At 37.2% G+C, this 17,430-nt stretch overlaps 1 protein-coding gene across 4 annotated transcripts in view; it reads left to right on the top strand.

Moving 5' to 3' along the window:
* Positions 1–17,430, top strand: part of Khdrbs2 (KH RNA binding domain containing, signal transduction associated 2) — a 396,449-nt gene that overhangs the window by 318,563 nt on the left and 60,456 nt on the right. For all 4 annotated transcript variants that reach the window (XR_007590495.1, XR_007590496.1, XR_007590497.1 and 1 more), the window contains exon 7: positions 4,206–4,288. Coding sequence is in view for 1 of the 4 variants with exons in the window: in XM_050134757.1 (XP_049990714.1) it covers positions 4,206–4,288 (83 nt within the window). In the remaining 3 variants the exon portion in view is untranslated. The remainder of the gene's footprint in view (positions 1–4,205; positions 4,289–17,430) is intronic.

Below are 17,430 nucleotides of genomic sequence, written 5' to 3'. Positions count from 1 at the left end.
AAGAGGAATGTAGCCACGCTGTTTTTTGTAATTATTTGGTGGAAGAGTCAAATCTTTAGAGACCTGTTGTAGGTCAGCTCAGTCCTCTCATGACCCACTGTGGTGGATTCCATGGACAGTGTCCTGAGATGCTCTATGATAGCTCTTGAAAAAGAAACATCTGGCCTGGGAACTGTGTCAGCAAAAGAAGAAAGTTGATTCTTGGGTTATGAAGAGGCTGCTTAAACTAGCTGCACTGTGGGAGCCCTCTCCACCCCCCATTAGTAATGCATGTGTGTACCTGAAGTGAAATCATCCATTTGTAAAAGGTAGATATGATGAAGTCAAGTCAAAGTCAAAGTAAGAAGAATCACATAGGCCCAAAGGATACATTACAGTTCTAATCTATGATACAAACTTGATTAAGAGGCCTTAACCTTCAAGGATAGAAATGTCTGGACTAAGAGAGCTATTGATATATCCAGAACAATGGAAGGGGAAGTATAAAAAGCAGAGCACGATGAATATTTAGAGCTCCATGTATGGAGCACTACTGTTTAGTCACTCATAAGAATGAAACCCCATCACTTGTAGTAAAGCGTGTGTAATTGGAAGATATTAACTTATATGAACCAGCACAGCCAAAAAAATGCTGCACATAATGTCATATGGGCGATGGTGGTGCACGCCTTTAATCCCAGCACTCGGGAGGCAGAGGCAGGCAGATCTCTGTGAGTTCAAGACCAGCCTGGTCTCAGAGCTAGTTCCTGGATGGGCTCCAAAGCCACAGAGAAACCCTGTCTTGAAAAACAAAACAAAACAAAGCAAAACAAAAAAAAAATGTCATATGTTGAATCAAACATTTCCACCTGAATGTGCTCTCACGCTCATGTCAGATAGACAGGGTGAGGGAAAGTGGGCACAGGGAGGCTGCATTCCAACAGTGTGTGTTGTGGGCATCTGTGGAGCAATGAAACACTAAATGTCAGTAACACGTACAGTTAACACACAGTAATTGAAACCTAATAAGAGACAACAACAAAGAAAAAGACCATCAACAACTGAGAAAGCATCCAGAAAGTGAAAGAAAATAGAATATCATATATAAGCAGAAGAACTTCTCAACATCAATATGTAGTGGAACAATCAGAAAACATTAATTCAGAACTCACAAAGGTTAATTGAAAATTTATTTCCATAAACCTATTTCCATGGTTTTGTTGCAAATTTTGTGTTAGTTTACAAAAGAATAAATTTCATTGACTGTCTGAGTCAGTGTTTAATTGCTGTGAAGACACACCATGACCATGGTATCTCTTACAAATGAAACATTTAATTGGGGTTTGCTTGCAGTTCAGAAGTTTAATCTGTTATCATCATGGCATGGAGTATGGCAGCTATGAGCACAGACATGGTGCTGGAGAAATAGCTGAGAGTTCTACAACCCGGTCTGCAGGCAGCAGGAAGAGAGTGATACTGGGCCTGCCTTGGGCTCTTAAAATCTCAAAGCTCATCCTCAGTGACACACTTCCTCCAACAAGGCCATGCCTGCTAATCCTTTCAAATAAAGCTGCTTCCTGTTGAGGAAGCATTCAAATCTATGAGCCAATGGAGGGAGCATTCCCATTCAAACCACCACACTGACTTCCATCAACAGTGTATTAACTTCAAGAATTCTAAGAATAAATATGCTATAATACTTCATTGTATGTCAAAAATTACATAAATAATCTTGAAAGCAGTAAAATATCATGCCTTTAAATTTTATGTTAATTTTTCTAAATAATATTTGTTACTAAAAGCAATAAACTATGCCTTTTCCTCACAAAATCATGCAAAACCACTATTAGATTATGACTATTTTTGAATTATAGGCCACCTCTGTTTCTAAAATTGATTTGCAAATGGTTTAAAACTGTAAATATATATATAATATCATATGATATACAATATATAATATCATACAATATACAATAATACAAATAGACAAGGTACCAACAATTTGTAAATCAATAGGTAAAGGATAAGTGAGGTTTTAACATATTATCATTTTACTGTTTTCCAAAATAACAATTTTCAAATTCTGCCCTTAAAACAAACTAGGCTGGGGAGGAGATGGAATAGAAAAGAAATGAGAGGAAGAAAAGAAACCTCTCAAGAATCCCTCACAGTAGAAATTACAAAAGAAACGTTCATCCAAATGGTGAAGTCAGGATGATGATTAATCTGTTATAAGGGAACTCTGGTAAAGAGGTCTTAGGAGCCAGGCATGGTGGATCATATGGCAGAAGGGATTACTAAGAGTTTGAGGCCAGTGGGGGCTACACAAAGACAATAATTAGGAAAACCTGTTCATCTTCAGAAGACCGTGTGAACCAGAGCACAACAAAATAATAGAGGACAAGCCGGGGCGGTGGTGGCGCACGTTTTTAATCCCAGCACTCCGGAGGCAGAGGCAGGCGGATCTCTGTGAGTTCGAGGCCAGCCTGGTCTACAAGAGCTAGTTCCAGGACAGGAACCAAAAAGCTACGGAGAAACCCTGTCTCGAATATCCAATAAATAAATAAATAAATAAATAATAGAGGAAAGGGCTGTAAAAGAATTGCATATCAAAGAAGAGCCAGAAAAATAACTCCTACCACCTTGTTGACACAAAACCTTCAGTAGTAATTCATATTTAAATCACTTATTGTACTATAACTGATTTTTAATTGCAAAACTTGATTAATGAATACTACTCTGATAACTTTGGAATATCTCATTTAAAAATTAAATATTAGCTAAATTAAAATACTTTTTAAAAATCTCATGGAAGAACTCATATGTCCCAACAAAAATATGATGATATCAAAATGAATGAAACAGTTAAAAACATGGACTTTAGACTCAGAATATGTTATGCATAAGTTGCAACATCAAATAAAGAAAGCTTGGCTAGAAGAAATAAAAAATTTTTTTTTTAATTTAATAAAGTCCTTCAGTGGTAAAATACTACCCTTCAGGTTACTTGGTTTTAAAATTTTAATCAAGATAGGTATGAAAAATTTAACAATTATTAAAAATTTGCAATTTTCTGTTCTAGTGTCTGGCATAAGATAAAAGAGACTTATAAGTCTCTGGAGTGAAGTAATGGTATGGACTTGTTGGATTGAGTGGAAGCATGTTTCATGGAGAAAAATCTATCCAGCAAAGTTCTAGAAGCCAAAGTAGGGAGCAGTCAAGATGAATGGATAGGGCTCAAGTCAATGACCACAACGAGAAATAAAACTGAATTGGTCACATAGTGATTGATAGCTGCAACAAGTAATTTCCAATTGCTTGCACACTCTAGGATGACAAATCTCCAGTCATTTTGTCACAGTAATTTACTCAAACATGGCACACAACATTACTTATGAGATTTAAAAACAATAAAGTTTACAACAAACTAAAATTACTTTAATCACTTTAATCTCCCATATTTGCTTTTATTTGTTTGCAATAACAACCTATTTTATGCCTGAAACCTCATCACAATTTAAGGACCCTGTACCTTAGGTTTTCTGTCTTAATAATGATGGTTGTTACGTGAAAACAGTACTTTGAATAGGAGTGTGTGTGTGTGTGTGTGTGTATGTGTGTGTGTGTGCAGGTATGTGCTCATAACTTCAGGTACCAACTGAAGTCAGTAGAGGAGAGCCACCTAGAACTGGGGTTATTCCCAACACTGGGACCTGAACATAGATTCCTCTGTAAAAAGAGCTAGCATTCTAGCTCCTGAAAATAATGTTACAAAAAGAAAGGATTACATCTAATTTCCTAACTTGTCTTTATTATATATTAAAATTTTAAATGACTCTTAAAATAGGCATTTCCATGTTTTTGATAGATTAAAAGTTTAATTGACAAGTACTAAGCCTTCCCAATATATATTTCACTTTTTATAAATTTTTCATACAATATATTTTGTTCATATTCTTTGCCCTCTCCCAACTACACCAAGAACCCACCCCTTCCTTACTTACCCAACTTCAATTTTTTTCTTTTTAAGAAAAAAAAAATCACATATGTCACCAAAAAGGACAGAAAAAAACTGCAATATTTTTCATCATGTGGAAATTGTAAATATATTCAAATATAACCAAGCATGGAAATTAACCCAGGCTTATGGGGCATAAATCGTCAGAAAACAAAAATTATTAAAGCAGACCGATTTGTAAAAGTTACTTTATTGGCGTCTATTTCAGGGGTACGATGACGGCTATGGGGGTGAATATGATGACCAGACCTACGAGGCTTACGATAACAGCTACGTGACCCCGACACAAAGGTAAGGTGTTTGCCGGCTCGTCACTTTTCCAGGAGTTATCACTGCTCCAGGTTGTATTATACATGTGAATTACAGTTGTGTGAAGGTTTCAAGTAGTTTTCTTATCTCCATTACCTGTCCACGTTATGAAATTACTTACTAGACCCCAAGAGGTACCCTATAGCAACTCTGATGGTAACTCCTGAACTACCAAGAGGGAAACAATAGCATGTAACTTGAGACAGGGTGATTAGCATACAATGAACTCATTAAACAAGCTTATACTTAAGGAAGCACTACTGCTTACAGACTTTATTTTAATGAACTTTTTATTTCATTAACAAGGCAGGCACTTGCTCAATGCGGCTATTTAAAAAAAAACTAATCTGTAATTTTTACTTGAAAAATCACAAGGACATCTTATCGGTAAGCTGAAAATGGGCAATTAGAAAAAATATCTCCAAGAATAAAAAAATCCTTTTCTCTTTTCATCAATATCTGTAAATTGCTCGATATCTCTTTACACTGAGCTAGAATTAGTGATGTTGATAAATTTGTACTACTGGAAAGTCAGATTTTGACATATTGCTTATAAATGATAAAACTTAACCATTTAGGGCTCCATTGTATGAAGCCCACAAATGTCAGCTACCGTGTAACCAGCTCCATAAATAACATATCTGTAGAGAAGCCCATCTGCCCGAAAGGTTCTTTGTAATTATGGTTCTTTATCATCAACTCCCCGCTCTCCCTTCCCATACTATAGAATCTACAAGTAAGTTTTGGCTGTACGCTTGCCCTTTCTACCACGCCATATAGAGAAGCAATACAAGAACATGATTTTTTTTTATTTTTTTACATGAATGTTATTGTGTATTTGTTATATGAATTAATAAGATTCACTGTGGCATTCTCACCAATGTATTTCTCATGTCAGTTTATGGTTTCTACTTCCTGGCCTTGTCCACCTTCCTTCTCTCTCCTCCTTTCCTGGTCCATTTCCGAACCCCAATGGACTCTCTTCCATTTTCAGGGCTTTTTGTTGGGAGTTCAGTTTCTACATCTGTCAGAAAATAAGCAATATTTGTTCATGAACCTGGCTTATTTCCACTTAATATGATGATATCCGTTTCCATTGATTTTCATGCATGTGGCAGTATTTCATCCTTTTTTGTAGTACATAAGACTACCATGTGTATGTACACATATACAGCATTTACTTTACCCATTGTTCTACTTAGGGTTACTATTGATATGAAGAAACACTGTGACCAAAAGCAAGTTGGGGAGGATTAGAATTTGGAAGTAAGAGCTGATTCAGCAGGAGTGCTGTTTACTGGCTAACTCCCCATTGCTTGTTCAATCCAGGACAAAATCCAGGACCACTCGTCCAGGTGTGGCCCCACCCATAATTGATTGGACCCTCCCCCATCAATCACCAATTAAGAAAATGACCTACAGCCCCATCTTAGGGAGACATATACCTACTTGAGGCTTCCTCCTTATCGATGACTTTAGCTAGTGTCAACTTCACATAGAACTACCCAGCACACCCATTCTTCTTTAGACCTCCAGCAGGCAGAATCCATCACTTAACTATTGTACATAAAGTCACAGTGAAAAGGAACAGTCAGGAATCACTTTCCTATGCCAAGTTCATTGGCTTTGCAAGTGTATCCACGTGTGCTATGGCTTAAAAACATGGAGGTTTATCATTAATGGAATGAGGATTCACTATATCAGTTTCAGTATTAAGTTAAACTTCTACCAACAATGCAGTGTATGCCTGCCCTTTGTACAACCCCTGCAGGAATGTTTTCATTTTCCTTTTTCTTGGATAATTTTCATTTTCACTGTTGTGAAATGAGCTTCCAGTGTAATACTGATTGGCATTTCTTTGGTGGCTAAGACTATGAGGTACTTTTTCTTATATTTATTGGGCCCTTTGTGTTTTTCCTCTTTTTGAGAAGTGTTTATTAAAATCATTTGTACATTTTTCTTGGGTTGCTTATATTTTGACCTCTACATCTCATATGGATATTGATTTTCTGTCAGATAATAGCTGGCAAAGACATTCCTCCATGTTATTGGATTTTTCTTGCATTCTTATGACTATTTCCCTATGTGATAAAGGAAAAAAAAGTTTTTAACAGAATCCTGTTTACCAATTCTTAAATTTTTTTCTACTGAATTTTGGAATTTTGCCCAAAAACTCATTGCTTGTGCTGGGATCGTGAGATGAATTTTTCTGCTTTCCTCTGGGAGTGTGAATTTCAAGTCTTAAGCAACATTTTTAACACATTTTAAGTTGATTTTTTAGACAAGTTAAGAGAGATTTAGTTTCATTTTTCTACACATCTTTTTCTAGTTTTCCCATACCATTTGCAACAGATAATCTCCTTTCCTCAAATTTATTATACAATGTATTTTCAGTACCCTTGCTGTGACTGGGTGGGTTAAAGATGTTCTGATATATGTATTGGTACTCTGTCCTTCTGTTCCATTGGTCTACTTGATTGTTTATATGCTAAGATCTTGTTACTCTTTCATTCTTTATGAAGATTCCAGCACGGATATTTAAAAATAAGATTACTTTAGTATTCATTGTGTTCTCAAATAATTTTTGGAATTTTTCCTTGTACTATGAAGAGTATCATCTTAGTTAGCATTTCTATTGTTGTGGTGAAACACCATGACAGAAAGCAGCTTGAGCACGAAAGGGTTCAGTCCATAATGCAGGAAACTCAGGGCAGGAACTGATGTAGAGGTCATAGAAGAATACTGCATAGTAGCTTTTTCCTCAAAGTTTGCTTAGCCTGCTTTCTTATAGACTGCAGGACCAACTCCCCAAGGGTGGCACCACCCACAATGGACTGAGCACACCATCAATCACCAATTAAGAAAATGCACCATGGGCTTGCCCATAGGCCAATCTGGTAGGAGCATTTCTTCAGTTGAGGTTCCTTCTTCCCAAATGATTTTAGCTTGTGTCAAGTTGAAATAAATCTAGCTAGCAAAGATATCATGATTATTTTGATGAAGGTTGCATTTTTTGTATGTCTAATTTAGTAATTTGATATCTTGAGTTTTTTTCCACATTTTAATGCAATTCTATTATAAACTTCCATAAACATATACAATGCATTTTGATAATGTTCACTTCCTAGTCATCCCTCTAAATCATTCCAGATCCACCCTTACTCCCAATTCATTCCCAAATTTGTGTCAGTTTTTATTTTTATTTTTATACTCCAGTGAGTCCAGTTTTTGTTGTCCTTATACTTCTGGGTTTAGAGTGTAAGGCCATCCACTGGAGTATCATCAACCTAAAAGCAAATAAAGTAGCTGTCATTCTTGGTGTCTATGAGTTTCCCAACCATGGGTTCTTGACCAGGTTTGCAGTAGTACTAGTCATGTGGTTTCTGCTCTGCAGCCAGCCTTCACTCTAATCAGGAAGTGGTTGTTATCTCCCTTAACATTCATGTCACTATTGTATTCATAGGCAATGTTGTCATGTTGGTCATTATTGTAGCTCATGGTGTTCACAGCTGGGTCAGGCTATTAATAACTTTCCTCCAAAAGCAGCCTAAATAGCAACCACCTCCCAGTGCTATGAAAACTAGAAAACAAGGAAGAATGTTCCTGGTTACTACCTCTGTTTCTCCATGTCGTATGACCAAACTGTGTGGTATCTTCAAGAACAGAGCTCTACCATCAAATTATGATGGACAACCAAAATAAATGATTCCTACAAAAGCCTGAATTTGGGGGCGGTGCTCTCCAAGATACTCCCAAACAACAATTTGAGGGATGGTAACTGAAACCCAGTATTAGGATTTTTATTCTTAAAGCACTCTCTTAATGTGGAATTGTTTATGCCTATGTAAGTACTTTTACTAATTAAAATAAGGAATACAGGCCCTCTAAAATAAATTATAACAATTCTCATCTTGTAATTTGTAATAATCATTTTTTTGTTTTGTTTGTTATCATTCAATAACTGCTAATACAGAATCTTTCACTAGAAGTAATACATAATTCAAGTTCACCCTGGCCTACATAATGAGTTACAGGCCAAACAGGGCAACATAAAGAGACCATGTCAAGAGAGAGATGAAAATGAGGGATGAAAACTGAGGAGACAGAGACAGAAAGACAGACAGAGATGAGACTTGAAGACTTTCAAGATTATTTTCAATAAATGAATTTAAATTAATATATTAATGAAAGAACTATTATTTCATAAAATTGCATGGGATTTTAGTATAATATCAGTATGTACTACTGATAAGCAGATGAACACTGGAAAATTTATTGACAAATGTATGAAATGTTTAGCCTTACGTTATATTATTAGTGTTTCAGCATAGGATGAAGGTGTGATTAACAATTCATTTGGGGGTGGAGCTCAGTGAATAAGTGACCATTTAGTATATATAAAGCCCTGGTATCCATCCCAGCTGCCCAAAAGTCTAGTTAATTAAATGAAATATGAGTGTATACATAGTAGTATAGGAACTGGAGGGACAATACTTAATTTTTAAATGATAATATAATATTTCCTGCTAATGATTTGTGTGAGGAGTTATTTGCAACTCTGTATGTATTTATATACTTAGAGGGTGAAAAAGTGCTAGGAATTACATGTCAAATGAAGTTCATTTTCTCAAATTCTGATTTTTTTCCAAGATGACTCCCTAATTAAACTATTAATGTGAGACTTTCTCATTTTTTAAAATTTATTATATGAAAGAAAAATACTACAAATAAAAGACATTATATATGAAATTAACCATATCCAGAGAGTGAAACTCAGTGACCTTCCTGACAGTCAGAGCAGTCATTCGACAGTGAAACTGTGGAGCTTCACAATAAATTTTTTGCTTTCACTATTGAATATATTTTATGCACTGCCAAAACCAAAAATGAAAAAAAAAATAATGTAAGACTTGAATTAAAGGAGAGAAAAAAATAAAGTGAAAAAATATATGAACACGTGACTGCAACATTCTTGAACAACTTGAATATTTTGGTAGACAATACAAAGTATATTTGTTTTATTAAAGTGAAAGTCAGAAGAAGTACTGATATTAATTTCTGACATCAAAACAGGAAATGTGGAATCCATCAGAAATAAACTGAAATGGACTCTGGATGACTAGTCAGTAGGTGAACACAGAGTCGTAGAAATTAGAAGGCAGTAGCCAGTGTGATTCCTTCCTGGAATCATTGTATCATCCTCAGCAGAGGTTCCAGGGGAGTTCACAAGGTAACAAGTGGGAAGGTTCGCCCAGAGTTCAAAAGATGGAACAGCTTAATTAATCTTTCATTGCTTTGGAAGGCACCGTGACTTCTGAAATTCTTCAAATGGATTAGGGAAAATTCTGTAGACTGCTCAGGAGACAGCTTAACTGAGTGACGTTAATGGCTGCTGAGGAATGTAGTGTTATAAAGAATCTCCAACCGGGTTTTCCCGTGATCTCAGGCTAAGAGAGAAAGCAAAAGAATAGAACTCAGAGTTATTATACCACCTCCAAATGGCAGAAGTACAACTGCGGTTTCCAGGGTGACTCGCTTTCTAGAGTCTTTGGCTTAAAACCGGTTACGTTCTGTGGTAACACCTTTAACTGGGCCAAAGAATCTTTGATGCCATTTACCACATCTTAACTCGTCCTGGAGGCATTAGCATTTTCAGAGATTGTCTAACATCACACAACTTCATGAAATTTTTTTGCTAACATTTTGCAACTGAAAATATCTATATCAAAAGAAATCATAGATGTGGAGGGTAACTAGTTTCTTTAGATATGAATGGTATTGTCACAAATGAAAATTAAAAGGTCAGGTCTGAAAATTTTGATTCTAACAGCAACAATTTAATGTGGATGTGAAATGCTAAGATTTTATAATTTCTTAGTGTAAAAGAATCCATCTGTCTGAATATCTATAATGGTTAGGTGTGCAAGGTTAGGTGTGAAGGATGCAAGATGGATAAGGCACCCGAGGTAATTTCAGGGAAGTGTAGTCAGGGGACTATTTTCCCTGGCAGAGTACCACAAGGAAGATTTTGCTCCTCTGAGAGGTCAGTATTCCTGTGGCTGAGTTGTTCTGCTACCCAAAATGGAAATTAATGTGAGACAGAGAACCCTGTAGGAGAAGCCACTAGACTTGAGCTGACCCTTTTACTTTAGAGTGGGGCAGAAGTACAAAGACCTCGTAGATATTGCAACACCTCTGCCTTCCCCACAGTCTCTCCCATGGATCCCACTGTCTTGATCCTTTAGGAAGCAGAGAGTATAAATGATCCAAGAGACGGAGCGGTCATTAGTCATCCTTCCAGTAGAAAAGAGAGGATAAGAAAGATGAGGACATTAAGAGCAGGCGAAGAGGCCTCTCACAATATCCAAACATTTGTAATATACCTCGATAACTAGCAATTGTAATGATCTGTGTCAGCCGCATGAAGACTGTAACATTGGCATGAATTTGCTATGGAAACAGTCCTGCACTGAGGTTTTAAATGATTTTTTTTATTTGTGAAAATATTTACTCGTTCTTACAAAAGTACAGTGAATATATGAAATGCGGATTGGATAGAAAATGTACTTTTTTAAAGTTCTTGGCTCCTTGCTAGTCATATCCCTAAGGGTAGGAACCCTCATTTTCTTCCTCAAAGTCTACTTGCCGTTAGAGCGTCACCGGGCAGTAACAGTTCAGTGCTCTGCTGTGTTGAGGGGAATTTATCTCCTTGCAGCATCATGTGAGTCAGGAACCTGTTTCTAATTCTAGTTAATTCCAAAAATAAAGTCAAATTCATGTCCCTTAAGTCTACAGCCTTATAAAGAAAGAATAATAAACTCTGAACTTTGACCTGGATCATAAATTCAACAGATTTCCAATACACACCTAAACAGAACAGAACAGGACAGAATAGGACAGGACAGAGGAAACAGAGAGAACACATATGCAGTGTACTAAGAATGCAAACCATTACTTAAAAAAAAAAAGCCTGACTGAATAATTCTTCTAAACATGAAAAAAATAAAATTAATTGTTTTTTCAGGCTGTAAGATTAAGGTGAGATTTTTATTTGATGCTAAGTTTACAGAAAGCCTTCTAATGAAAATATACAAGTGAATGCTGTACGGTAACTTAATAAACATTTTATATTAGGCAGACAGCTTGTCTTGCTCTTTGGTATCTCCATTCACCATAAAACTGTTCGCTTTCATTCTAAAGCTTGGTTCTCTTGTGTCAACACTGCAGGCCATGGTATTATTGAATCTATAGGATTATTGGATTTGAGATATTTTCCCACAGCTATTGCACAAGTCTGTTGTGTGTTCATGCTATCTACAAGTCTCTGCATGAATAAAAGAGTAGATTTCACATCGTTTGAATTTAATTTCTACTGAACGAAACTTTGTGTCTCGATGCCCTCATTGCCTTTTATTTCAGATAAAGACCTTAGAGAGACGGCCTAAATATAAGAGAAACAATGGATTTTCTCAAATTATCCACTGTTTATGGTAACAACTTCTTTTTTATTAGTTTGAACTGAATTTCCATGGTAACTAGACTGCTTGCAAAAATAAACTTCCCATGATACCTTAACAAGACCAGTTAGAAACCACATTGTCCTTGGTTGCATGAATGGTCATCTTCCACAGGAACCTAGGGTCCCCAGTTAAATATTAAAACCTGGTCACCTTTCTATGGAGATGAAAAGATCTCTCCTCACTAGGTTAATGTAGAGTTGGAGTCAGAACTCAGCAGAAAACCTGAGAAACCAAGGTAAGCCACACACAATCAGAGCTCCAGGAATGAACCATTTTAAGCTGTCAGAAACCCAGTGTGTTGCAAAGGGCCTATCATGAAGGCCAGGCTGGGGAAATTCTATTTCAGTGATAGGTAGAGAAGCTTGGCATTACTGAAAATAGATGCTCAGGTAGATAGATAGGTAGATAGGTAGATAGGTAGATAGGTAGATGATAGATAGATAGATAGATAGATAGATAGATAGATAGATAGATAGATAGATGATAAATAGATAAATGATAGATAGATAGATAGATAGATAGATAGATAGATAGATAGATAGATGATAGGTAGGTAAGTAGATAGATTGACAAACAAATAATAAATAAATAAATAAATAAATAAATAAATAAATAAATAAAGCACATTTAATGTGTAGTTAAACACAATGTGGAAGGAGTCAGGGATGCTGTTAAATAACTATCAAAATATAAAATAAAAAGTGGCAGCCAGGCTGTGGTGTCATATTCCTTTAAACCCATCACTTACTCAGGAGGCAGAAGCAGGCTGATCTCTGTGAGCTCTAGGCCAACCAGGTCTACAAAGCAAAAATAAGATGGTGAGGGTTATTACACAGAGAAACCCTGTATTAAAAAGCAAAATCACAAAAGGCAAACACTATGACTGAGCTGAAACCACCCTTTGTTCAAATATAGGATGATAGAGCTGTGTGGTCCTTACGATGTCCCAGATGTTTCTGAACAAAAGCTGAAATCTAGACTTTTAACTACTATCTCTATGTAACAAACCACCTGAAAGATTAGTGAAATTCATATATATCTGAATTTCATCAGTGTTCAAGTTATGACTTGGTTTGGTCCCACTGTGTCTGGATCCTCACCTGGAAGGGCACAACGGCCAAATCTTAGTGACAGGACACTGGAGTTATCAGGAGATTGCCTCTGATTAAATGATCCTGATCCTGTAAGTCTACACCAAAAATGGAACAATTGTGTAGAGTCCTCATAGATGCCTTTTGTGTCTCTCAGGTTCCCTCATAGTAGGGAAGCTCACAGTGCCAGATGGGTGTCCCAAACCACAAGCAGAATATACACTGCCTTTTCTGATGCATCCTCATTCCCTTAGTTATACGAGACCTACAAGCCAAGCCAGAAGAGGTATTAGACATCATTGGTGGACCGATGACTGGCATGGCTCAAGGATGGAAAATACTATTGTAGCCAGGCTTGGGACACACAGTTATTCAATGTCAATACAGGACTTGTGAATTACACATAATATATCTGTTAATTATTCTGCCTATTTTCTAAATTCTGCTCTACACAAAACTTGAGTGTAAAGAAATCAGTGTACTTGGGTTGGAGAGATGCCTCAGCCGTTAAAGGCTAGGCTCACAACCAAAAATATAAGAAATCAATGTACAGATACTGTTCCAAGAAATTGGTATTGCAGATTCATTCAGGGTGGTCATGTGAAGCAGTAGTACATGGTCTGCAAAAGATATTTGGAGGATCAGGGCAATATGTGTGCCCGATCAGAGAGAAAACAAAGACTGGTGTGCTAGAGGCTCATGTAAGGGAATGTGAGGATCCCTCAAGTGGAGGGTTGAGAGGCAGTGCAGGAGGCTTCAGGAACTGATGCTCAGCTGGGATTTTACTGATATGTTACAACTAAGCCCGGAGTGGGTATCATCTCGTGCAAGGACCAAGAAATTAAAGTGTAATTCTCTCCCGAACCACAGTTCTGTCAGGAGAATCCAGTTATAAAGTACTGAGGTTTGCAAAGGCATCCCTTGGAATGACACAAGGAAAACAAAGGCTGGACACATTACCAAGGAATAAAATAGCATGTGGTAGAGTTTGGTATACTCGTGAAGTCTAAAAGCCCCAGTCCAGAGTTGATCTTTGTTGTGGGGGTAAAATAAGATCAAAAGGATTGTAAGAGCTGGAGGTAAAGGAGGACGACTACAAATAGTGTCTTCTGGACCTGACAGGGTCTTTGTACCCATCAGCTCACAGCAGCTGTGGCTGCCTGCACTAGACCCACACCAGATGAGCCAAGTGACACTTTAGCATAAATGGGGTGATGGAATCGTAGACTCAACCCCTAGAGAGTTATTTGACAAACAGTAGTTGCTGGGGAAGGGAGACTCTGTTATTCATGGGTAGGATAGGTTGTCCATCCTTGAGGGGATGGCCCTATACCTATGCATATAAGGGGGGCATTAATTGGACTCAGTAAGTTATAAAGAAGGGGACATGACGTCAAGGTGGAGGAATGTTGAAGGGGAAGTGAGGGAGAAGTTAGAGAAATGGATTGGGTAGTCGATATAATCAAAATGCATTGTATATGCTTTATAAATATAAATAATATATGAAGAAAATTAAATTTGAAAGTGTGTTTGCATTAAACCAACACAGTATTAAAGCTCAATACATTCTTTTTTTGTTATGATTCTTAAATCATAAAAAAATTTACCATATAACCCAGCTATATTTCTCTTTAGCATATGCCCAAAGTATTCGACATACTAATCTACAGATGCTTGATTCAGCTTGCTCATTGTCGGTATATTCACAATATCTAGTAAATGGAAAGTGAATGTTCTTCAGCTGTTGAATGGATAAGAAAAGTGTGGAATGTATACATAATGTAATTCTGTTCATTTATAAAGAAAAAGGAAATTATGAGCACTTCCCAGTAAGTAGGCAGAACCAGAAAATAGGATGCTGAGTACGGTAACCCAGAACCAGGGAGATAAATGCTGCATGTTATTTTTTATTTGTTGATCATAGCTCCACATCTTTAGATGTGAGTTATAACCTGGAGAAACCACAGAAGTCAGGAAAACAGAAAGAGACTGTCAGTGGGGCGAGATAATGAGCTTCGGGTAGAGGGAAGGAGGATAGCAGGTCATAAAATATGAAAGGAAAATAGGAAAAATAAAGGAGGAAACCCGCTGATAATTATTGTACCAGTCTGCTCCTACAAGGTTACCTAGGGTTCCTGGGTAGGGGGATCCTCGAGACCAAAAAAGAAAAGTCAGAAAAAAACAGAAGACAAGATAGAATCAGGAGGTCTGTCTGGTCATGCTGAAGCAGCCAAACAGCCCAGAGTTTATTTCAGAACTTGCTTATATACAAAAGCAGAACAAAGCACAGCACAGGCCGTCAGTCAGTGTCTAACCACAAGACCATTCCTGTCCTTGTGTGAGCAGCCTCCTCTCCATCACGTACTTGCTGCTCAGAAGCAGCCTTACTTTCTATCTTGGTGTTCCTGGGGTTTGTCAACAGCACTATACTGTCTACTAGATAGAGTGTTCGTTCCTCACAGAAAATCAGAAGTCTCTCACAGCCCTCAAGATTATAAAAAAAAGTGGAGGAGGCAAGCTTGAACTCAAATGACTTCTTTAAGTCAAATTGACTCCAGATGGAAACTGAGTCACACATGGGATCCCACAAATTATATGTACATTATGGCAATATATTATATATGCATAATTTAAAATATATTTATTGTGTATTTAATATCTATTTAGTATATATTAAATGAATTTATGCAACTTGGATTCACAGTTGCCTCACCAAAGAACCTCAGACTATCTACTTAAGATTCCCAATGCCAGTGACAGGAAATCTCCGTTAACATTATTATACAGGGGAGGTTCCTAAAACAACATAGGCCATTGCCTTTGTTTTTCAGATACATGATGGCATTGAGCTGCTACTGAACTAGAAGGCGTCTCCCTAAGGACTAGCTAGCTCTCTTAGTATCCGAGGCGCTATGGAAGCAGCCAGAGAAACATAAGCAATAGTTCGATCTAGCAATAAAGCCTGTGAACAGCAATGAACAGTATGGCACACTATGTCCAAGGGTACAATAGTGACAGGTGCATCTTAGGGGTAACTAACAGATATTTAATTGGACCTAAGGCCCATCCTGTGGGAGGAAATTCATGTCCAGTACCATAAACCTAGTGAACCATTTTTGAATGGTTAGATCATGGACTCTAGAGAAAACATTCTCAAAGAATGTATTGCAAAACACTTATTATGCCTCACTGTGACTATAGTTGCTAATCACATGATGTGTGCTAGAAAATAATGAATAAATGTTCAAGTGGTATCACTGACAAAATATAAACACAAAATAATATTTATATAATTCTAAGATATATCTATCAATGATCAAGTGAATCATAAAGGCATAAATAGCTTCCTGTTGCTTTGGCCTGGAATTGGACTGCCTTGCTTATTTCTGACGCAGAACTTGTGACGGAGAAGTTGGTTTCAGAGTCTGGGTGTCTGATACTTAAAAACATGAGAAATTCCAGAGCTTCTGAATTTTAACATTGCCAGAATAAATTCAAGTAATTAGCTGTGTGATTCTGTTATCCAGTACTCAATGAAATTCAATTGCAGGAGATGTGAGAAGGAAACAAATGAGAGGCTGCGGGGCTGGGCAGGGAACACGTCAGCATTTCCAGTGGTAAAAGTCTCTAACAATGCTAATAAAGGCACCATATAGAGGCTTTGCTCTGTGCCAGATGTCTAGAAACAAACGTGTAGCTCAGACCTATCTACTGGGTTAGTATAGTTTTCTTTCTGAGGGGTTTGCTGTGTTTGCCTTGTTTCTTGAAGTATCACCCTGGACTCCTGCATCAGTAACACTGTAAATAAATTTGAAAATGTCTGTACATCAGCTAAGGACAATTGGCTTAGAACTCTAATTATAGTACAGGGTTATACATATTAGATATCGGGGAGTTTGGCCGTAGAGAAAGAGGTAAAGCTTAAAAAGTGAAAAGTGCTGATGCTATGAGAGGCAGTCTGCATGGAAATGTGAGAACAACCTCCTGAAAACAAGTGTGACAGGAAAGTCCTTTGTCCAGCATGTGATGAATCACTGGAGAGAAGCTGACCATTGACCTGGATCCTAGGAGAGGGATGAAAATGTCCTTAGAGAACCATGCTCTGTGCTAAGGAATTGTCACTCAGCCTAGAAAAAGCAAGGTGTGAAAACAGGAAGTTATCTGAGACACTAGGTGGTATCCTAAGCATAGGAAACCTCAAAGTTTGCCCCCATAGTAGCACACTTCCTCCAACAAGGCCATATCCACTCCAATAAAGCTTTACTTCCTAATAGTGCCACTTCCTATGATATTATAGGGCCAATTTGATCCAAACTACTACCCCTGTCCTATTTAATTAAGTAGATATCATACCGATGTTTACAGCACTGAAATCATATTGCCATACATACATTATGAATCAAACAAAAATATGTGTATGCAGTTTAAGTGGTGTCTGCTCCAAACCAGGATTGAATAACATCTACAAGTTTGTACCAAATGCATGTAACAGTTCATTTAACAGTGTCATGTG

Source organism: Alexandromys fortis, unplaced genomic scaffold (assembly GCF_014885135.2).
Source record: "Alexandromys fortis isolate MF-2015 unplaced genomic scaffold, M_Fortis_MF-2015_v1.1 scaffold_20, whole genome shotgun sequence".
Lineage (NCBI taxonomy): Eukaryota > Metazoa > Chordata > Mammalia > Rodentia > Cricetidae > Alexandromys > Alexandromys fortis.
The sequence above is the reverse complement of the archived record's forward strand: the minus strand, read 5'-3'. Positions and strand labels throughout refer to the sequence as shown.